Source organism: Dromaius novaehollandiae, chromosome 8 (assembly GCF_036370855.1).
Source record: "Dromaius novaehollandiae isolate bDroNov1 chromosome 8, bDroNov1.hap1, whole genome shotgun sequence".
NCBI lineage: Eukaryota > Metazoa > Chordata > Aves > Casuariiformes > Dromaiidae > Dromaius > Dromaius novaehollandiae.
Genome location: NC_088105.1, coordinates 26122399 through 26144768, shown reverse-complemented (window position 1 = coordinate 26144768; position 22370 = coordinate 26122399). Strand labels below are relative to the sequence as shown.

Below are 22370 nucleotides of genomic sequence, written 5' to 3'. Positions count from 1 at the left end.
GCTCCACCCAATTTTTCCCAAGGGTAACTAATGCCTTTCCCTTTAACAGTGTCTTCATATTAGAGATTACCAGAGATTTTACTCAAGAGAGTAAAATAAGAAAAAGCTCAAATAAAATATATTGTTGATCAACACACAACTATGGAAAAACTACACTAGAGACTTTTCACCAAGTGGAAAAGTACAGTACCTGGCTTCAGAAAGCCCTTTTGTCCACTTTGAGCAAGATCTGTGAATTAGAACTTCCATAATCTTTCACCTTCACCTCCTTCGCACATGCTTGATCCGTCTGGATATCATCTTTGATTAGCACCTGACTGGTTGAAGCTACTCCTGATGGATTTTATAACACAAACCCTAGAATTCTGGCAGTGTCACACATTAGGTTTCTTTGGGTAAAATATCTTCAAAGTTTCCAAACAATGCACAGAAAAAAACTGCTTGATAAATAAAATCAGTACTCCTCAAGATAGGCTCTTGGACAAAGCATCTATTCTCACATCTATTATTTTTATAATATCACAGTTTTACCTCCCAAATATCTGCTTTTGCTGGTGATGATTCTTTAGTTTCTTTAGTTTTTATGATTTTTCCAGTAGCTACAGGATAGGATTATCCACGTAAGTTTTCAACTCCAACTCAAACCTTCAATTTTGGTTTCACAATTAAAATTTCTCTGAGTACAGCACAATTGAATTGCTTGTGAGCACTGCAGTTGTGCAGCTCAATGTATTTCATAATTACATAGTTGGCAGTGAAGGACTTACTGCCATATCTGTGATACTTAAATAAAGTAGTGTAAACTGAAATAGCTAAGGTTCCCATCCACAGCTAGATTTGCAAAGGAATCTGATTTTACAAAATGAAACTCTCTAAATGCATAAAATACCCTCTAAAATGAAATTATCAAACTGTAACTCACATTTGCAATGTGACATATGGGATAAATTTCAGCCCAGCATTTCACCTCTTTACCAAAACAGTCAGAGAGTATATTCTCACCTCCCACTGCTGCAGCCTATTAGCATGGAGTTGGAAAGAAATATTTCACAATCACAATGCTGTAACACATACCTACTGAAAAGACCTTTCAAATATAAAGAGAGATTACATGAATGACTTTATAAAACCAAAATCAACTGAATAAAATATTACATCCTTTCAAAAGCAGGGATTTAATCTCTGTTCAATCTGTAGGACAGCATGAATGTTTTGAAAGGAATCTCATTCTTTAATAAAGTGATGGAGCTTTCTACTAACAATAGAATTTAAAAACCAAAAGAAAATAGTAAGCCATAAAAAATGCTATTATGCAGGATGCTCTTAATGGCTATCGTCAAGCAGATCTTTGATTAGGGACAATCATGAAATTCATTCTAATCAGTTATTTCTAATCCTCACAAACTGTGAGTGCTACCCACCTTTTTCATAGCTTAAGCAGAAGGCTATATTTCCATGGCATCTCAAACTAATACAAATCTAAGCTGTCCTACTGTACCTACTTTGTCTTTGCACTGGCACTCATGGGTTCACAGAGTCAGGAAGCTGATCCTGATGATCGAACTGATCCACACAAAAGTTAAACTCACCAAAAATTATTTTTCACTGGCTCTTAGTCATCTCAGGAAGGGATCAGAGAAGTACCAGGGCCATCACAAGGAAGGGGACAGGGAACATGCATTCATGTTGAAGAGGGGGAAAGCAACCATCCTGCAGCCTGCACACAGATCAGGTGAGGCAGCCACAGCGCTGCATGCTTCAGGTGCTGTTTCACATTTTACCTAGCCTGCTGTGACTGCAGGCTGCCATGAAGGAACTGATGCTGCCCTTCTCTCAGTCCTGCCTTCATGTCCCTTCCCCCTTCCTTGCACCAAACCAAGTGGTTGTGGAATCCAAGAGTGAAGAAGTTCAGCAGTCTCATTTAGTGGAAAATTATGTTTTCTTAGGAAGGTGAATTAGATTTTCATTCAAACAGCAACCCGAAAGATCTCATCCAACAGAGACATGACTGCCAGGTACATGCAAGTGGCTAGACCAGCTCTTTGGCCAGGAGCCCACAGTAACACCATACTACATGCAACACACTGCACTCACTCTCTCTTCATGCACTTAAAAAGTTAGGAAGACTAGGAGTTACCACTAAAGGCAAATCTTCTGCCAGTTAAAGCATGTGGACTGAGTGGACTCACCGCTAATACTTGCAAGAGCAAAGAGAACCAGCACACAAGTGTGAGAGAGGAGAAAGCCAGCAGACAGCAAGGGAAGCGGAGCTGAGAATAACTCTCCCTGGAAGAGAGGGAGAGGCTGTCTGGGCACAAGGCTCACTGAAGAGGCAGCCGCCTTTGTTACGAATAAATGAAAAAGAAAGAATGGAACCAAGGAGCTACAGGAGCAATCTCATCAATTGCTCTTCCTAATGGAAACTAGAAAGGTTCTAAATATTGCTAATCTCTTGGGCCAAGGGGCAAGCGAGCTTTTAAAGCTTTTTTAATATATATCCAGCATATAATTGAAATGCTGACCTTGCTGAGGACCATGTGAGGGCTGAGTTAATGGCTCTCTGTGCTCCCCTAACTGAACATTAATGCCTATCCTCTGCTCCTTTGTTAGTATTGCCTCACTGACCATTATGGAAACGCTTTATGAAACATCTTTGGTACAGTTTTTAACTGAAGAATACGAGTAAAAGGGGTGCTCTCTGCTGCAAACCTACAAAGAAAACAAAACGTTCCTTTTCAAACTAACTTGCAATAAGCTCCAGAAGAGATTTTAAGAAAATGTTAATTGAATCAATGATTATTTGAAAAATTAGATGCTTTTATAAAGATGTATTTTCAGGTTTCATTCTGTTTTTACAGACTTCTGAGAGTTGAAAAATGGAAGTTTCTCAAGCTTAATATTTATTTACAGAGTTCAGGATTTCCTTTGTTAAAGTCATTAACATTGTCTCCAGAAATGTGTAGCTAACAATTATACTTTACACAATAGTAAAATTATTCTATTATTACTTTTCGTACTACACTTATTTGAACTTCATATAACTTAAGTGATATACTGGTTTGCCCTTCTTCTCAGCAGTGTAGTAACAATGCAGGCTGTTTGCCCCAACATAACAGAAAGATTGTTTCTTACAGAAGCCCTGGCCAGCAAAGTAAACTGTTTATGTTTTTTAAATAAGCTGAAATATGGATTTGCAAAAATTTTAATATACATATTTTCAAACACCAGAAAACTGAACACTGAGTTTCTGTTCAGAGCACAGGAAACATCATGGTGTCCCCACCAGATATTCATCTAATAATAGACACCTACTCACAACAGCAGTCCAAGAGCTGTGCCTGATTTTAGGAAGCAATGAACACTTCCCTCAAACAGAATGCTTTTAAATTCTCTTAACTTCTGTGACTGTTGAGAGCAATCTGAATACTGCAGGAGATTGTCAGTACCTGACAAAAAGACTCATAAAATGTTCTCTGTCAATTGTTCGAATATAATTTGGGTGCTCTATGGAAAGCTGACACGATGGTCATACCTGACTTTTTTCTTTTTTTAGGTTTCTAAGCTGCATTTGTAGCAATCAATAGATTTCTAATTATATAGTAGTATTACTCCTTCTTTACAAAACACAGTTCAGTTCAGATATACAGCTCAGAATTTGAAGGATATATTCATGATTTCCCTTCACAAAATGGTATGGCTTTTTTTTTTTTTTTTTTTTTTAAACATGAAGACAGATGTCTGAGGAAGAATTAGCACTCTTCCACATATAATTTTTTTTTCTGTTGCAAAAGTGTTATTAGTCAAGTCAGAGGAGATGGGTTGATTTCTGTCTTTTTAAAGAGAAAAGTGTTAGGAGGAAGTTCACAAGTAGACACATTCTCAAGAATATTTATAAGGACCAGAGTGATGACAGCAATATTTGTGCTCAATTTCCTAAATCCTACACATTTAAACATCACTTGCAAAGTTTAGCACAGTAGCTCTTATGACTGAGTCTGACTGTCTTCATCCAATCTCACCAATAAATTTTTTATCTGTCTATTTTCATGGACATGAATGAAAAGATAATTAGAAAGAATCAGTCAGTACTCTATCTACTGGAAAACATACTTGCCAGACTCAGGAAACTCAGATTCCAGCTCTACCACTGACTGCACCACCCTGTTTCCCTTTCTTTTGTCCACTACTTAAGCTATGATTTGCCAACCACAGTTACAGCAGTGCCTGGTATGATAAGACTTTTCAGGTTCATAAATACAATTTAATAATAAAACTCATAATAATGACAACTATGCCAAATACACTATTAGGTTATATTCTTCATTCCATTTTTTAAACTGTTTTCATCTTGTATTTGTTGTCTTCCCAAAATTCCACTCGGAGTCTCCTCTTGTTATTAATTATATCTTGAAGATGATGAGGGAAATGCATCTGATTCCAGTGTTCACACTGTGCAAAACCACAGCGGAGATGAACTGTGGGGCCTAGGCTCTTCCACAGGTCAGTGCTGTCTTGACAGCCCTTGCCATAAGAGCAATCCAAAAGTCACTGAAGCACTCATTTATGGCCCTTGCAGCACACAGAGAGAAAAACGCCATTCCTCTGGAAACATGGGTGGCTGCTTTGCAGTTCTCTATCACAAAGGAGAATTCATTTCAGGGCAACCAGGTGTTAAACTGGTAAGATCACAACAGACTGACTGAACACAACGGTAAGTGTGTAAAAAACCTGCTTGACATTTCAAGCCCAAGGAACAATGGCCACACCTCACAGTAAAGCCCAAATTACCTGTATATTTGTATTGAAACCACAGAGGCATAACAAACTTGGATGCCTACAATGCCAGTCAAGTCACTTTTTGGAAGAGAATCTCACCTTAAGTGCTCTGTATGTATATTTACTTTGCATTGCCATTTACTTGCATCTTCCAGAGAAACAGCAAGGGACATATTTCCCTACTCCAAAACAATAACAAAAATCCCAATATGACACACACAAAACATATACAGGTATTTACTTTTTTTTTTCTTCATTCAGGCAACCTTTCTACATCACGCCCCTATGCACTATTCCTGAATTTTTCCAGACACTGGAATTTCCCCTGTTCCAACTTGTGGTTGTTGCCTCTTGTCACTTCACTATGCATCTCTGAGGAGAACCTGGCTCTGTCTTCTCTCTAAGCCCACTTTCAGGTTGCAGTTAGATCTCCCCAAATTCCTTTCATCTCCAAGCTAAGCAAAACCCCTTCCCTCAGCTTCTCCTCATGCATCATGTGCTCCATCCCCCTGAGCATGTTAGCAGCTTTCTGCCAAATTCACCATAGCTTGCCAATGTTTCTACCTTCCTCTGGACGATAAAACTGGACACAGTATTCCAGAAGTGGCCTCACAGGTGTCAAGTAGATCATTGCGCTCAACCTGCAGATGAAGGCTAATGTAGCCCAGCATGCACTCAGTCTTCATCACTGCAAGTGCACATTGACAACTCATTTTCAATTATTATGAGCACTCACACCTTGAGACACATGAGTGGCTGAATCTGGTTTATTTTGCTGAAGGTTGTTCATTTTCTACAAGACATGCTGCTGATGGAGGCATAAAACTTGATCCCAAACAAGATTACATTTATGCAACAGCTTTACGAGCAATGGTATCACAGAAATAATTCAAGTGCCAATGAAATGCAAGATACAGTTGAAAAGTATTTCCACATGGCTCTAGTCTAAGTAGCACAAGAGATGTAAATATAATAACCCAGATGAATATCTGCACAGATATGTGCCCATGTATGATAAATGCAGCTTAGAAACCTAAAAAAAAAAGTCAGGTATGATCACTGTCAGCTTTCCATAGAGCACCTGAATTATAATCAAACAATTGACATCATTTTACCCATATAATGGGTTAAATACTGGATATATGGAACAAAGGGCCTTGCTTCGTGAAATGCGACCGTGGGTGAGAAATCTTGAAAAGTTCTGAGAGAAGACACTATGTTAAGTTGTTTTCCCTAAAATGTCCCTCAAAAGAAAGTGCTGTCCCTTTTTTTTTTTTTTTTAAATGTGGCTATCTCTTATTAGTGCACAAGAAGTATGATTGCTCACCACTCAGACACCAGCACTGTAAAGCAATCTTGATAGCATACCAGTGATACTATCAAAATAGATATTAATGACAGTTACCAAGCATTGTATCTTATCTGTCCCCTAACAATTTTTTTTTTAAAAGGAATTCAATGACCTGAGAACAAGGATGTACACTTGGCTGGGCTGTGTTAATAAAACATAAGTACTTCTATCAGGAAGCCACATCTTGAAGGCTGTTGACAGAAAACAAGGGCCCCCAAAATGATTATAGTGGAAACCTTGAAAATCCAGAGACTCCGAGGCATAAACACAAATCACAGCGGCCAATTACGGGTCAGTACAGGAATGGGATACAGGGTAAAAACAGGTTTTAGGGATAAAGAAAAAGAGAACACAGAACAGAATGTAAAGCACATTGTTTACACTCTGTGTAAAACACAGAGCAAATGTAAAACACACCATCTATAGTAAAACTTAGAGACAATGCAGAATTGTTAGCAAGAAAAAGCTAGTAAGTAGACAGTAGTGACAGTGGAGCCAGTAAGCTTGCGTTAGCAAATGTATAAAAATATTCTTAGGTGGACCTGAGAATGAAGAGGAAGAAATTGCCATCATTGACACTGTATTCTTCCCAGTGAAGACGATGGGATGCTGACCACTTGCCATAAACTCCCACCTGTCTTCAGCGACGGGTAGCCTTCTCCTCCCCCTTGCCGGCCTTTGGATCCCCAGGGACAGAGGCTGGGCAAGCAGGACACAAGAGAAAGGGGTAGGTACCAGACAGCTTGTGCGTACGAATTTTAACTACTTTATTAGTAGGAATTAGCAGTGATTGCATACTTTGAACTATAGGAGTTATCATTGTGACTAGATTGATAACAACTTTTTGATTAGATTTTAGTTTAATTAAACTTTTTGATTAGATTTTGCTAATACTTTAGTTAGACTAAATAATTTGTGGGTTTCTCTCACAAGGGAAGCATGGTCTGGTACCCTGCACTTGCAGGTTGGTGAATGCAGCTCCCAGAAACAGGCAGCTTGAGCTTAGTTCAGGAGGAGGGAGAACAACGAATAAGTTAACAAAAGGTGACCTTCTTCTCAAGGGCTTTGTGATCTCGGCTGGATACAATGAGGTTGAACAAGGCTGGAGTCAATCCAAGAATTTCAACTGAATGACTTCACTATTTATGTAAAACAGGCTAGCCTGGAGGTTTGGGTCAAAAACCAGTAAAAACTGAATTTGCTGGGAACAGAAAGAAGACCTATGTACTAGCTGCTACTCAGAACGGATGAAGGTTTCTGGCACAGCACAAATGCTTGTCACCACGTTTGGTGCCACAAGATGGCAATCGTGCCGTTCCTAGGGCCAGAGCCTTGTTCGAAGGTTCCGGAAGTTCAGTAGCATCAAGGAGCAGGAGAGCTACATCACATAACCAGGAATGTGGGGAGGAGGAAAAAGAAAAAGAAAAAAAAAAAGGCATCTCAGGAAACAACAGTCATTCTAACATTGCGCAATTTCTTATAATATCTGATAAAGCTATTTTTAATAACAGAAAAGCTCAATGAGCTATGAACGATAAAACTAGATTTCCCATGCTAATCCAATTTTGGCAATATTCCCATAGCACTGAGAACAGCCAGGGCCTCGTGATCCACACTCGTGCCCACTGCGAGAAGGAATGATGCACTCCCCTAGCTGGGCTTTGCCAAGAGGGACACGGTGGAAAGAGGTGACAGTGGGAAGCTGAGGAAGGAGCCAGAACTGTTTTAGGGGAAATACATATATGTGTGTGTATCTTTTTTTCATATATACATGGGGGGGGGTGCGCTGCAAAAAGATAAAACAGGCACAGTAAACATTTGTGGATGACTGTAGAAACTGATTTACTGAGTTTCAAGTTGGAATTTTCTATTAATTTAGTTCAATGTGTGTGGTAAATTAAGTTCAGAAGTACCTGTATCACTGAAAGCAGAAGAGGAAATAATAAAAAATAACACTGTACAGCTCCTCAAGGCCTAAAGTGATATTCTTCAACAGCCCAGAGTACCAGAGCAGCATTTACTACGTTGTTATCCGATCCCTCCCACACAAACATGGAAGCTGGGAACACTACAGTTCTAGTCTGAGACCCTTTATGATAAAGTGACCTAAAAATGCTAAAATTTCTGTATTACGTGTAAACATCTGAGAAGACAGAGAGGTGTTCTTCATAAGGAATTCATCGCTGTTTTCCCTGATAATCCTGAACTGACACTTCAAGCTGGACTTGATCACATTCTTGCAAGTGACAGAACACCATCCTGACATTTGCCACAAGGCCAGATGAAATGTGCAGACAGATCAACCTCAGTCTGTATTTAAACTACAGACACTACATGCAAGCTAAAGATATCCTATAGATCTTAATCCGAAAGCTAAATCAAAGAGATGTTAGGCTTTGCTTGACAAAAGGAGGAGATGTAGATGTAGTTTTAAATCCAGTGACGTTAAAACAGACATCACTTTTGAAAAGTGCAGATTAAGTTCATGCCACGTGTTGTTTTTGGCTAGCACATAAAAGCTAGCAAATATGCTTAAGTCTGCATGGCACACAGTGAGGGGATTTATATTTTTCTAATTAAAATTGTATTGAATCCCTGAGAGAAATAAGCAGGACAAAACAACTGTTGATGGTATTAATAGCCTGAGAACAAGGCTGTAATTCAGTAAATTAATTGTGTACATCTTGCTCATCAGTAGCCAAATCAACTTCATGATTTATTGTCAACCAAATTTTTAATATATTTTGCTTTTCCTTCAGCTGTACAGCATACCAACCAGTTAACAAAATGACATAAGACAATCTAAAAAAGGACAAGTGAGCTCCATCTAAATATTAACAGTGTAATTAAAGACACATAGTAAACAGACCTCCAACATTCCTCATTGAAAAGCTGTACAAGTACCATTTAAGCTGCTATTCCATTGACATACCAGAAGAGAAACGTTTCTTTCAATCCATTCATGCTGATTGTTTGACAGCACTTCACATATACTGAGTTAGTTTCCTCTGTTTATATGGCTGTTTTTAAAAGCCATAGAACATATTTAAAATATGAAATAAGGACTATAAATTCACAGAAGTTGCCAGAGCCACACACAGAACCATACTGAAGGAGTAAATTTACATAGTATCCAATTTCTGTATAAAAGGTCCTTCAGCAAGAAGGCATCTAGAACACCCAGATTAACATCACCTTTCTCATTAAAAGTGTTGCTTTAAATTTAAATTGGAAAAAACCTCAGTTTCACAAAACATGTGAAATGCAATGTTGCTCCAGAAAAACAATTACCTTTACCCCAATCTCAAAAGTCACCGCAAGGCAGAGTTTCCATATGGATGCTGAAGAAAAAGTGCCATTTATTTACTCAACAATAGTACCTCCTGCAAGGCACAGATTTTCTTTAGCAGTTTTCTAATGTAGATATGGATTCAGCTAAGGCTTGGTTAACTTTACTCTTAAAAAAAATTTTACTTTACATTCTTTGAAAGAGGTTTACCTCCAAGAGCCATGGTTTTAGTTTTCTGTCCAGCAGAATATCAAATCCCAGGACTTCAAAGCAGACACTGTCGCTTCCTGGTGCTTGCCCTGGCCTGCACATGCGATAAGCATGAAGAACATGTGGCTCTGCAACTATGAGAGTCTTCACTACTAACTCCTGTAAGGATTTTTCAGAAAAAAAATTATCAGGAGAGAAGATAGCAGGATATATTAAAATAATATGTTTCATGCATTAATAGATACTTTAATTAAATGCAAAAAAATAATACCAAATAAATGTTTTATAATAAACAAACTTCCTATTGAATAACAGATAGATATATTTTATATATAGCTATACAGTATATAGTTATATTCAAATATAAAATTCACTTTAGGTCCTAGAAATCTCTACTAATTTAAATAGAACTGTTCCTTTGCATAATATTACTTATGTGAATAACTGTTTGAAAGACCTTTTGTATCTCAGATGGAAATAGTTTAATAACTAGATTTATAATCAAACTCTGAATCTATCCTTTTAAATATGTAATCATCATTTGTAGAATCATCACTCATCTTTTATATTACATCCTTTGTGGTGCACATTGATGAGAATTTCAAAAATTTTGCTGGATTCCAAGTAAAATGAATGCCAGAAGCTATTAATTTTCTAAACATATACACCCAATATAAAGAAACGTGGATTAGTTTTATCTTACTGAAATATCATTCCAGAATTTCGAGACATCAAGGTTATTTGTTTCTAGAAACTCAGTAAACCATTTAATGGATCGTTTACTTCCTTTGTCTTCTGTTTCATCCCGTTCAAAATGTTCGTTATGTTTATTGACAGAGTAATTAGTCAGATGCATATACAATTGGCTCTAAAAACAAGGAGAAAAAGATGCAAAAACCCCTTACATACAGTTCTAGAATGATCAATTAAATAAAAAAACACACACATTAGATCAATGACGACTTAGTCAAACAGTTCACATTTTCCAAATGCATTATGTGCAGATTTAGTATTTCTGCTTCTTGGAGATTTGATATACTGAATGTTCTAGCTTTGATATAGCAAAACCTGTGCTCATATTTAAGCCAGTTGTAGTCAATGGATCTACTACTCAACATCTGGTTAAGCATTATATCTGCCTTTTTTTTTTTTTTACATATCTATATATAAACAACAAAAATGTGAAGAGCAACTATGATAACTTACAGAATGGTTACATTCCACAGGAAGCAAACAATAAAGATGATACTTTACAGTGCTACTTTAAAAAAGGTAAAAACATTCTGGTATCTGTTTCACAGAAATCCAATTTCAGTTTTCCCTGTAGTTTATTTATGAGAAATATTCTCATGACAGTGACACTTTAAAAATATCTTTTACATATGAATGCGTCCACCATGTTGGTATCTGCCAGAATTGCTCATTTTTGAATGGCTGGTAGCCATACATTAGGGGGGGTTAAACATCACACAAATGAGTACGTGCTCTGGTTCCTTTATAGAACAAAATGTAAGCAGCAATTGATTCATGTTATCAGTTGCATTTTAACTCGTCTAGTATATTACGTACAACAGATTAAATATAGGGCCTTTCCAAGGCCAATGTATTTATAAGTTTACATATCTTCCAGCGCAGGTATTAATTCAGCTTTCCACCTACACTACCACAATGACTCTCCTTATCACAGTGACAGTTATTTGCCATATTTCATTCGTTACTTGAGGGCTAGTTGATGTAACCATAAGCTTTCTGTTCCCATTCCTTTTTGATAAGATAGCCAATAGATAACACAAGCCTTCTGCTGTCATTGATCTCACTGCACTTCATTAAATTTTTTAAACGTAAGTAAATTAACAGAAGTAAACAACTTAATTGCAGGCTAGTTAACAATATATTGTAGTAGCACTACAAGTAATGAATTTCTTCCATGACTTCAGATTACAGCTTTGAGAATCATCCTAAAACCTATTGTTTTTGAGTAGTTATAAATGTTATCTTTCCATGAAATTCAAATTATCTCAGGCAAAGGTAATTATTTTTCAAACTATAAAAAATAATGGTTTTGGAACATTTGTTAAACATCTGAACTAATCTTTAGTCCAAAGTTATCTGGAACAATGTCAGCATGGACCAATGTCATGTGAAGAACACTATCATTAGTGGTAAGACAGGTTATTTCCTACTGTAGATGAATTACCACATGAACAGTCGTGAGAACACAAAGAAAACTGCCAGGTCTGCTGTCCTGTTTATCTACTCATAGCGTATTTCTGTGCTGCTAATACTGTTAGTACTAACAATAAAAAATAGCAAACTATTCCAAATACAACTTTGATAATCACATTGAAAAGATAAGAAAACAGCTATACTTACTGATGAATACTAATTATAGCAAGGGCGGCCAAATATCTTTATGCAATAGTAAATAAGGAAGCATGCACCCAACACCTAAATGTCTGAAAACAGTAACACAAAAGTGATAATCTCAAGAGGGAATATCAGAGGATAAATAGCTAATGTTCAAAACACCAACATTTTCATTACACCTCCAAGTAAAATTCTGTACTCTCCGAAAGCTATGGTTGATTGAATGCGGGATGCCTGCGGAAAGTCTTAAAGGCTGGAAATGAATACTGTAATTAGTTTTGGCTTATGCTCTTCCCACTGCAATCCTGTAGTATAAAGGCCATTTTTTCTGGCTTCCAAATTATACCTGCATTCTTCAAGAGAGCACTAAGAGACAGACAAAATGTTAAGTGACAAGTAGGGAAAATGTCTCTCACTGCATTACCTATTGCATAATTATACTGAAGTAGCTCTAAAAAAAGTACATCTGTCTGGAAAAGGAAAGATATAGTAGCAATGGAGTACAAGAGTGAGGTATAAGAAACTGAAATCTACTCATGCCTGGATGCTGGGCCAGAATGAGAGGGATTACACTTCTCAGCCCAGGAAGATACTGTACAGTGAACAGAAAGATTAAGGCATGCAAAAACATTAGCTTGTCCCTTACCATTTGCTGGTTCTCTGCAAGTCCATAGGCAGCCTGCTATATAATGCTAAAATTTTCAATAGTTGGTATACACAAAATGGGTGGTATAATTCCATTCTCCTTTCCACACTGAAGCAGTCACTAACAAGCACCAGCTACAGCAGATTCCCTGGCTTTCAGGGATTGTGGTGACCACTCATGTAGCAGTTCTTTTATCTGTTTTTCTGTTTTCTGCATAGATTTCCAGCACAATGGCCAACACATTACAAGCACCACAGCAGAAGCTCTAAACTTCAGGGATATTAAATAGTGATCTTGTAGGAGAAAAGCTCACTTTTTCTTTTCCCTCTCCAAAAAAACTGAGACTTAAATAAAGTGATATAACTGTTCTGGAAGCAATTCTTTCTTTTGTTCTGGTTTTGAATATTAAAAATAATTGATATCTTTTGCTTGCTTTTAGGGAATATTTAAACTCTTTAGCATGCATATATAAAAGTCATATAAAACTTGAATGCATACGTAATAATAAGGCTATAATTGTGATTTTGATAGAAAAAGTAGAATGTCTTTCATTTTGATTTTTTCCTCTTCAGTAACAATGCAAGAGTGCTGCCATATAAATATCAAATTAAATCTCATGTCACATACTTATCTTATTTTTCCTCCTCCAAACACTACTTTGGTAAAATTCTACACACAAAAGTGATAAATTGGAATGAACATCAACTTACCAAATTTGAGTCACTGGGTGGATGATATTTCTCTGTGCCCATTCTCACCAGCCCATCATGATATAAAAATACTTTTAATGGATCACAGGAGGTTACAAGAATATATATGCGTAAATCAAACTTGTAGCCTTCCATAAGAAAGGGTTTGTCAAGATATTCCTGGACAATCAAGTGATCCTGGGCCTGTAATTTTTCTCCATTTCTTATTAAAGAGATTCTGGTTTAAAAAAAAAAAAAGTTAATTTAAAAAACATGGAACTTTGACATAACTCTTTGAAATACATGTTCATGGTCACACAGCCAGGTAGGCAAAAGTCTGTGCCAAGAAAGAGACATGCATATGATTTGCAGGACTGAGAAAAAGTGCCATTCACTCAGGTGGTTTTTAATTTTCCTGTCCTCCATGGTACTTCACTGGATGAGAAAAAGGCAATGAGCCATTTGACAATAACTTTCTACTTCCTTGATTCAACAATTTGTAATAACGTGTTCCTTCTGCAGTTGGAAATGGCTTGGCAGAATGACCAGTCTCTAGCTTCTGCCATTATTCCTCCCCATGTAGCTCTAAAAATAGGCTTCCATTCTCTCTGTCATAACTTCTGCCTTTGAGATTTCAAAGAATTTTAGGGCTAACCTGACATAGTGATACCATTTGCAGAGCAAGATACCAATTGGTATGACTACAGATGGTAGTATCAGGCTCAGTATTTCTGTATTCCAGTTTGCCCACATCAGAATGAAAAATCATTTATATAAAAGACCGTAAACTGGGAGTCCTAGAGTGCAGAGGCTTTCAAATAACTGCAATAGCTAATATTTTTCAGTGTATTAATATTAACTCTGACCTTGAATTACCATAGCTTTATCTCAATACTACCCTTTACTATTTTATGATACATTTTAATGTTCTGGTGCTGAATACTCCTTGTATTCTGAAATACTTTCCAGGCATTTCTCTGAAATATACTGCTACCTTTCTTTTCAGCCTGTCTATGTCTTTATCAAGAGGACAGGAAAATGAAGAAATTACACTTTTAGTGCAATTCCAGTATGTTTTTAATAACTAGGAAGTAGCTTGACTATATTGTATAATTCAAATTGATGTGGAAAGCAATAAAAGTCAAAATTGAAATATCTAAGTCTAAGAATAGAGAGTTAAGAATAAAATTGCAATGTTTATCTTATCCATTTTTCCCTGTGTATCTCTGTCTCAGGCAAAACAGTCTCAACTCAGCTGCAGGCTCCCATTCCTATGGGGCTGTCCCTGCTCCAGCATGGGTCACCTCTTTCCAAAAGTGCATCTCCAGCCACGTCCCCAATAGCATCTCCCTGTCACTTGCCTACTCTTTTTTCTTTCCACTTCACGGCCCTTGCTCTTTCTTAAAGGTGTTCGTGCTCTTCTGACTGGTTGCAGTTTTGGCACGCGATGGCATGTTTGGGTTGGTTTCCTAGCTGGCTGGAACCAGCATAGGACAGTTCCTGACCTCCTTCCCACACAGGGCACCCCTGCAGCCTCCTGCTACCAAAACCCTGCCATTTATGCCCAATCTCACCTCACAAGTCTAAGCACAACAGATTAATAAATACAGAGTTTAGATAGTTTTGAAATAAAAATAATCTTAAGAATCATTTGAGTCTTATAAGAAAAGGCATCCTCTAATTATGCCATGTTCAGAACACTAAGTTACCGCTTCCATTTAGCTTTATATTTCAGCTGTGCTGGTTGGTATGCATTTGTCCAATACATGAACTCTCCTATACTGATCACACAACTTCAACTACAAACTTCTTACTAATACACTGCTCCAATGTTGTAAATAGCACTGGATAAAAGAAAAGCTGTTTTAATCTCAAAATCTGTAATCATTTGTTTGGGTTTTTTATTTATTTACTTTGGAGGTTTTTAAGATTTCACCTTTTGTAGGTAGGAAGACTGAAGATAAGACGCAACTTACCCATGCCCCATTGCACCATTAGCTGGTTTGACTATGAAAGTCTTCTGTCTACGTTTCTTCTTCAGTTCTTTTACATAGTTCTGAAACTGTGTGTATTCTGCAGGGAAGATCCACGTCCGAGGAATAAAACTATACTCCTGAGGCTGACACTTGATCATTCTGCAAAAAAGTGTAACAGAGTTGAAACCTTTGAACTACTTTTATGTATTAATCCTCAGGATTAAACAGCATTTACAAAATCTGACAAGGAGATTTTATTAGCAAAGTACTGTAACAGGAAAACAAACATCTATGGTTAGTTAAGAATAGTTAGTTCTCTATGATGTATTCATATGCCTACCTTAAGAACAACAAAAGCTATTCAATGCATTATTACTTACTACCATATCTTATTATTTTACCATCTTATTGGCATCCATCTCAATTCTGTTACAACTTTTGTTCAGTTAGTCAGATGATTTAGTGATTTTCCTACTCTTAGGAATAGGAAACTTATTAGACCATGTGATTGTAAATCTTACCCTTCCTGACAGACTCCTGTTCTCCCCATTTTTTTTTTTTTTTGGTAGTATTTTGGCATGTATTTTCATTTTCATATTGGTATAGATTTGGGGGTTGTTCAGTTTTTTGGACATATCCTCAATAGGGATATTTTTGTCTGGAGGGAGATCCTGTAATATAATGCCAAAACACTTCAAAAATTAAAGAAAAAAATAAGCATCTCATTTCATGGGTGGAACTGAAGGGGAAGGGAGACAGCTAGTTGTGTTCCAGTCCACAAAGCAAATCTTTTGAGACTTTAACATATTAGTTTAATATTAGTTAGCAAAAAAAATTCCCAAAACAAAACAAAAAAAACCCAAGCCACCACATGCACCCCTTTTGGGTCAGAAAGACCCAAAAGCCAAATTAAAGTCCTGGCAAACAAAGATTAAATGTAAATGGGACCAACTTAAAAAAAAAAAAAAAAAAAAAAAGGATCTGGGAGTTTCTTCATGGGTACAAAAAATATTAACAACAAGGACTGAACTTAAAAGAAAGTGGAAGTAATTCAAGAAGGGTTTTTTGATCTTTTCTGGTCTTTGAAGATATTTCAAAAGTAAGGAAACATAGCAAGTTGACCTTGACACAGGCCAAGCGAGTGCACAGGCACCTCCAAAGTAGAGCAAAACATGTAAGTTTGGATTGATGCTTCATACCAACATAGTGTGATTAAGATCCCCTGAACACCTTATTTAGTCAAAAGAATGTAAGGAAACGCAAGACAAGACAAAAAAATTTAGAAGTACTAACTAAAACAAAAATAAGGTTAAGGCATCTTCGGGAACAATTTCTTAAACTGAGTTGCATTGAAGGATGCAGCAAGGTCCTGATCTCCCTGCATTAATAGGTGGGGGCAGCTGAGGTGGCAGGCATACCTGATTTTGTAGCTATGATGCCTGAATGCAGGAAAGAGGAATAAAAGAGGAACACCAGAGGATTCAATGACTACTGGTAGTAGAAGTTTCCATCACCCAAAGCAGCAGCGAGCTGTACCTCTGGCAGATAGCAAGCATATACCCGCGCCAGACTGCGGTACTGGCTAGATACGCTGGAATTAGTGTTAAGCAAGACAGCTTGAATCCTGGTAGCAGCCAAGCTACAGAGGCAATGTGGATTTGGTGGTACTATGTAGACTAGTATCCCACAGGTCACAACAGGATAAATGAGTCTTCACCGAATTCAACACTAATGCAGCTGGCTTGTTTCAGGCACTCAGAGTAGCTCATATGAAGTCAGTTTGGGTGACTTGACACTACTTAACATGCAGTGTGGACACATCTAAAACACAAATATTCACAGACCAAGAGAAGGTGACTGAAAGTTAAAAAAGACCTGACATAGCAAGTTGCCCAAACTTTGATTAAAAAAAACAAAAAACAAAAAAAACACTTTGATGAATTTTAACAACTTTTAATTAATTGCTGATTTAAGTATGCTTCTGCTCTTCTAATAGAAACTAATAGTATCAGGATAACTTAAATGCAAAAGAGGCTATATTATTTCAAGTTTACTTCTACTATGAGCCTACACAAGCCAGTTTTTCTTTAAGCGGCTCGGATGCTAACAGAAATTACAGAACTCCAGCCACATCTGTAAGACTAGGACTGTAGCCAAGACTAGTGGTATAATAGATACACTGTCACCAAATTATTTAGCGAGCTACACCACAAGCACTCTGCCATAAACTACAATAGCTACAGTAGTTTTGAAGCACTGCATGAGGTTCCGTCCTTCTACAGCTTCATTGTAACCTTCATATTTAAAGTTCTGGTTTCATGCAAGCCATCAAATATCCAGATAAGTTTAAAAAAAGATATTACGATTCATCATTCATGCATATTTCTAAACCATTCTCTACCCACTATATACATACAAATGCTATTATCTTGCTAATTGAATAGTGTATTTAGCCAGAACTTATCCTATTTTTATGTGACAAGGGATTTTTGTGTTAGTTTCCATCCCTATCCAAATTACTTACATATACATCCTGAAGTGTGTTACATGACAGAAACTTGACATTTAACTCATTTACAGATTTCAATACTTGTATTCCCTACTCAATGAATACAGTTTCATGGCATTATAGATATATTAATGTTATTTTAAAACTGCAAATACATGAATACTACATGACCTTTTGTATCTTATGCACAACTGAATAGACTACGAACACTTAATAATATGAATCTGAACACCTTTTTCTTTTTTTTTAAACATGAATTCTGGTGCTCACTAAAACTTTTAATAAAAGAATTCAGTGTTGTTCTTTCCCTGCCTGGCCCTACTCAGAAATTGGTTTAGGATCATCAAGCAGCTTGCTGAATCAAGACCTATTCCATTACAATAGTCTTATTTTCCAACACATCTGTTGCCCACTACTGTGTTTAACCACTTCTTTACTGTGCTGCTCTATCCTTTAGCCTTTACAGTCCTTACCAGGAGGTCTGAGAATTAAACAAAAAGTTATTGTTCCTCTGAGTGCTATTCTAACTCATGAATGTGGTCAGACTGTGCTCTTGTCTCTGACAAGCACACTTGTTAGAGTGCTTTCTGTGCAAAAGAATCAAGTGTTTTGAACAAAATGCAGGTTACTGAAGAAGACATGACTTGTCAATCTAATAACATGGGTTCACCACCTATGTTTCAAGATCTTCTGACTCTTCAAGTACGAAAGGAGGTTAGTGGGTAGGTATAGATGAGAACAGTTCTTGGACCATGACCAGTCCACAAACCTTCTAAAAGTAAGCAACAAAGGTGATGCATAGAAGACCATTCATGTCCGTGTTCTTTCCCATTCACCCTGTACACCTTCTCACCCACTAACTGCATCCACACCTATCACTCACATGAGGAGGATCTCTAAGAGACCATTCGCAGAAATCAAGTACAGTTAACCCTATGCTACTGCCTAATTTTGTCTTCTTCAGTGTGCCAATTATTCCCCTTCAAAATGATGCTCGTGCCTCCTCCTGTTCTCAGCTACATTCCTGCTTCTATCTGCTCAGTTACTGTGTCCCTACATTTTCTGTTTGGTCCTCTTCTCCCACATTACACATGCCACATGTTACACTGCTCCCTTCCACCCTTCTACATGCAAAAGCAAGAGAGTCCTCCGACTGGCAAAGGCCTGGATGCTCTCCTATAACAGCAATTCCACTTTCTCCTGAAGAGCAATTCCTCCCGAGTAGCATTTGGCTCTCGGGGGCAGGGAGGTTCACTCTTCTGCCCCATTCCCAACAGCTTGCACAATATAGAAGAGTCAGACCAGTATAATGACAGGGAAGTAATAAAAGAAAATGAAGAACGAACACTGGTCTATTCTCCATCAGTTTTCAGCAGTTGTTTCATGAACATTCTATGATCCACAAACCACTGCTATTCTGTAAGATTCAATATTAGGATTTTGCTGTTATTTTTTCCTGTCATTGGAGCAAATTCCTTTTTAAAATTTAATTTATAAACTTAAAAAGATTATTTTGAACTGAATGTACAGAACTATACTATAGACCATGCTTATTTTAATCATAATTCTACAACTGTTGAAGTAAATTGGTCACAGTTACTTGAATATGGCATGGGATTAAAATAACATTTTGAAACTTGCCAATAAAGGTCAAAAAGCTCCAGTTTTGTATTACGAAGGTCAATATTAAAATTTTTGTTTATAGAGAGGGCATTTTATCTTTGCACATCAACCTTTCCTAGGGGCACTTGGCAAATATGGCTCATTAGTTAGATCTCACGATGACTGCTACATGGCAAATGTTATTCAGCATTATACTCTTCCCTGACAGAAAAACTGAAGGTATTAAGTACTGACATTCAGTTTCAAACTTTGAAATAGGAATTTACAGCACATCCTACACAGGAACATCTCCTCAGAACAGCCCGAGGAATGCAACTGTTCATCCATTTGCTACCACATCTGTGACACCTCTGTAATGAAATCTCTTACCAAATCCTGTGTATTCCTCTACACCTTGATTTCTAGTCATCTCCTTCTCTCCATTTATGACCAATGCAACTGGCACAATATGCTACCATGCACAACAGTGCTAAATATGCAAGTGTTTCCTATATGCAGCTCTAAGTCTTAAATTATATATCATTCTAGGAATAAAGTTTTATTCAAAATCCTTTCATTGCCACTTTATGTTGTCTGTCTACTTCCACAAAGAAATGGATAAATAAGTAAGTTCTGGACATTTGCAGCCTCTCTTTGGAGACAAAAAAAAGAAAGAAAAAAAAGAAGAACTCTGTTCTTGATTGTCCTGATGTTTCATTGCCTCATCAAAATCCAAGAGCTGTACTTGATCACACTGAAAAGGCAACTGTTACCAAAGGAGCTGTCTAAGGGAATTTTTAAAAAAATTTTTTTGAAATGTCACCAACAATCCAGCACCATCTCAAGAAAAACTAGCATAGTTCAAATGTGGGTTGATCCAAAAAAGCAGTATATGCTGCAAATAAGGAAACAAGTAAATAGAAAGGCTGAAAGCAGCAGAAAAGCAAGATAACAGAATTAGTTTCTACGGTACCTTGTTCAAATAAATATTAAGACAAAACAGCAGCTATACGAAACAAAATCTTCCACTCCACGCCTTCCTGACCACATACAACTGACTTTTGACATACACGTGTCTATTCCACAAGCTGTCTCGAGATATGACTTTGATTTTTGTAAATGATGAATACCAAGTATTGAATTATGAGGCCAGTACCATGAAAAACAGACTGATAAAACCTCGGTGTATCTACTGACAATGACTGTATAATACATGCAATTCCCATATTCAATACCTTCAGAATGTGTCCCAAACTGAGAATTCAGCAGGTTGAGAGAGAGATTATCAGACTATATTTGAAAATAATGTGAGCATGATAACGTCAGCTTCTTGCCTTTTTTTTTTTTTAATACATTACAGAACTGTAGCAGTATACAACGATACCATTGCTTACCATGCTGACCAATATTGTCCCATCGTTTCCAGGATATCTCCAAATAGCTGTTTGCATCCATGTATTATCTCTATGTTTTTACTTAGAGTTTTGGTCTGGAAGGGGCAGTGAGAAGTGCTTGTATAGCATTTATTGATGCAGTGGGGTTTTGAACCATAAGTAGGACACATGAGCAACACAGCAATGCAAATGTTTGCATCAGAATATCTGTACACATTCTACATACTACATTTAGCATTTACAAAACAGAAAAGGGAGAACAAGAGAGAGAGGAGATATCACACTAATTACAGGAATATATGAAAACAAGTTCTGTTTTGGTAATGGTGTAGTACAGGTAAGATTTAGGGCCAAAACTTTAACTTATTTTTAATTGCTGTTTGAAATAATTTAGGCTAGAAGAATCAAAATATTCACACAGATTTCTCCCTAAACTCTTACTTATTACTAGGCAGATGAATCATTATTTAGCATTGTTTTCTTACAGGTCTTACTCACAGATTCTTAGCGAATATAATTCCTCAGAATCCAGTTATTTCACTAGAGTCAGGAGAATTTAGAGTCAGGAGAATTTACTGAGACAAATGAGTCTGACTCTTCTATAAAGAGTAAGACACTTCACATTTTTGCATTCAATATACACAAAAACATAGTCACTAATTACTTTAAACAGATAAAATCCACCCAGGTATTAGTCATTTCTCCTGTTCTACCATTACATGAGATATGCCTGGGTGTATTATGTATTACATGTATCAGCTAATAACGTAAGGCCCTATCCAGCATTCCGCAGCATGTAGAAAGAGAATTGAACTTAAATTATTTTCCACTGAAGTCAACGGGAGAGATACAATAGTCCACTCAGATACTACAGACCCAGGACCAAAGCCAAAGTTATTAAGGAACCTTGGAAACTATCCTTGGTTCTATTATAGCCTCTCAGTAAAAATAAACAAACTGCACAAGTGGTAAATTACTACTGTATTGCATTAAATAACATGGCTGAAAAACTTCTTGATATTAAAAGAAAAAGATTACTTAGTCATGTTTCTTGCCAGGAAATCCTTTCTGCAGATCTCTCCCATTCCTGGAAAATGGTTGATTCTCTGAAGTAGGAGAGAAAAATGAAAAGAAGTTGAACTTTTTAGTTTTCCTGTCATAACTACTGCAAGCAATCATTTAAAACATTCAACTATATATTCATGCAAACATAGTTAATACTATATATAAATCATCCAAGAAAATATCTTATATTAACCTGGGTACCCCTAACACTACTAAACATACTATAAATTGTGTTCTCCTTCTTCAAAAGATTTTCACCAGAGTATCCCCACTGATTTCACTTCATATGAAAGGAGGATCTATCATTCTTTTTCTCAAAAAGTTATCTAGGAACAAAGAATGCTGTCACAAAGTAATGGTAAAAAAGGAATTATTTATTCACAAAAATTAGGGAGAGAGGCTCTGCTTAACTTACTGCTTAAAAGCTTATGAGCAACTTATAAAGGCTGTTTTGCCTCTTCTTTCAAACTCTTTGATCATTCACAACACCCAACTG

General features: G+C 36.9%; 1 protein-coding gene across 5 annotated transcripts in view; it reads right to left on the bottom strand.

Annotated features, from left to right (window-relative positions):
- The window catches only part of TTLL7 (tubulin tyrosine ligase like 7), a 79381-nt gene that overhangs the window by 33228 nt on the left and 23783 nt on the right, over positions 1-22370 (bottom strand). For all 5 annotated transcript variants that reach the window (XR_010390233.1, XM_064516007.1, XM_064516006.1 and 2 more), the window contains 5 exons: positions 21848-21915; positions 15305-15463; positions 13350-13566; positions 10330-10494; positions 9627-9785 (listed from right to left, as the gene is read on the bottom strand). Coding sequence is in view for 4 of the 5 variants with exons in the window: in XM_064516007.1 (XP_064372077.1) it covers positions 9627-9785; positions 10330-10494; positions 13350-13566; positions 15305-15463; positions 21848-21915 (768 nt within the window). In the remaining variant the exon portion in view is untranslated. The remainder of the gene's footprint in view (positions 1-9626; positions 9786-10329; positions 10495-13349; positions 13567-15304; positions 15464-21847; positions 21916-22370) is intronic.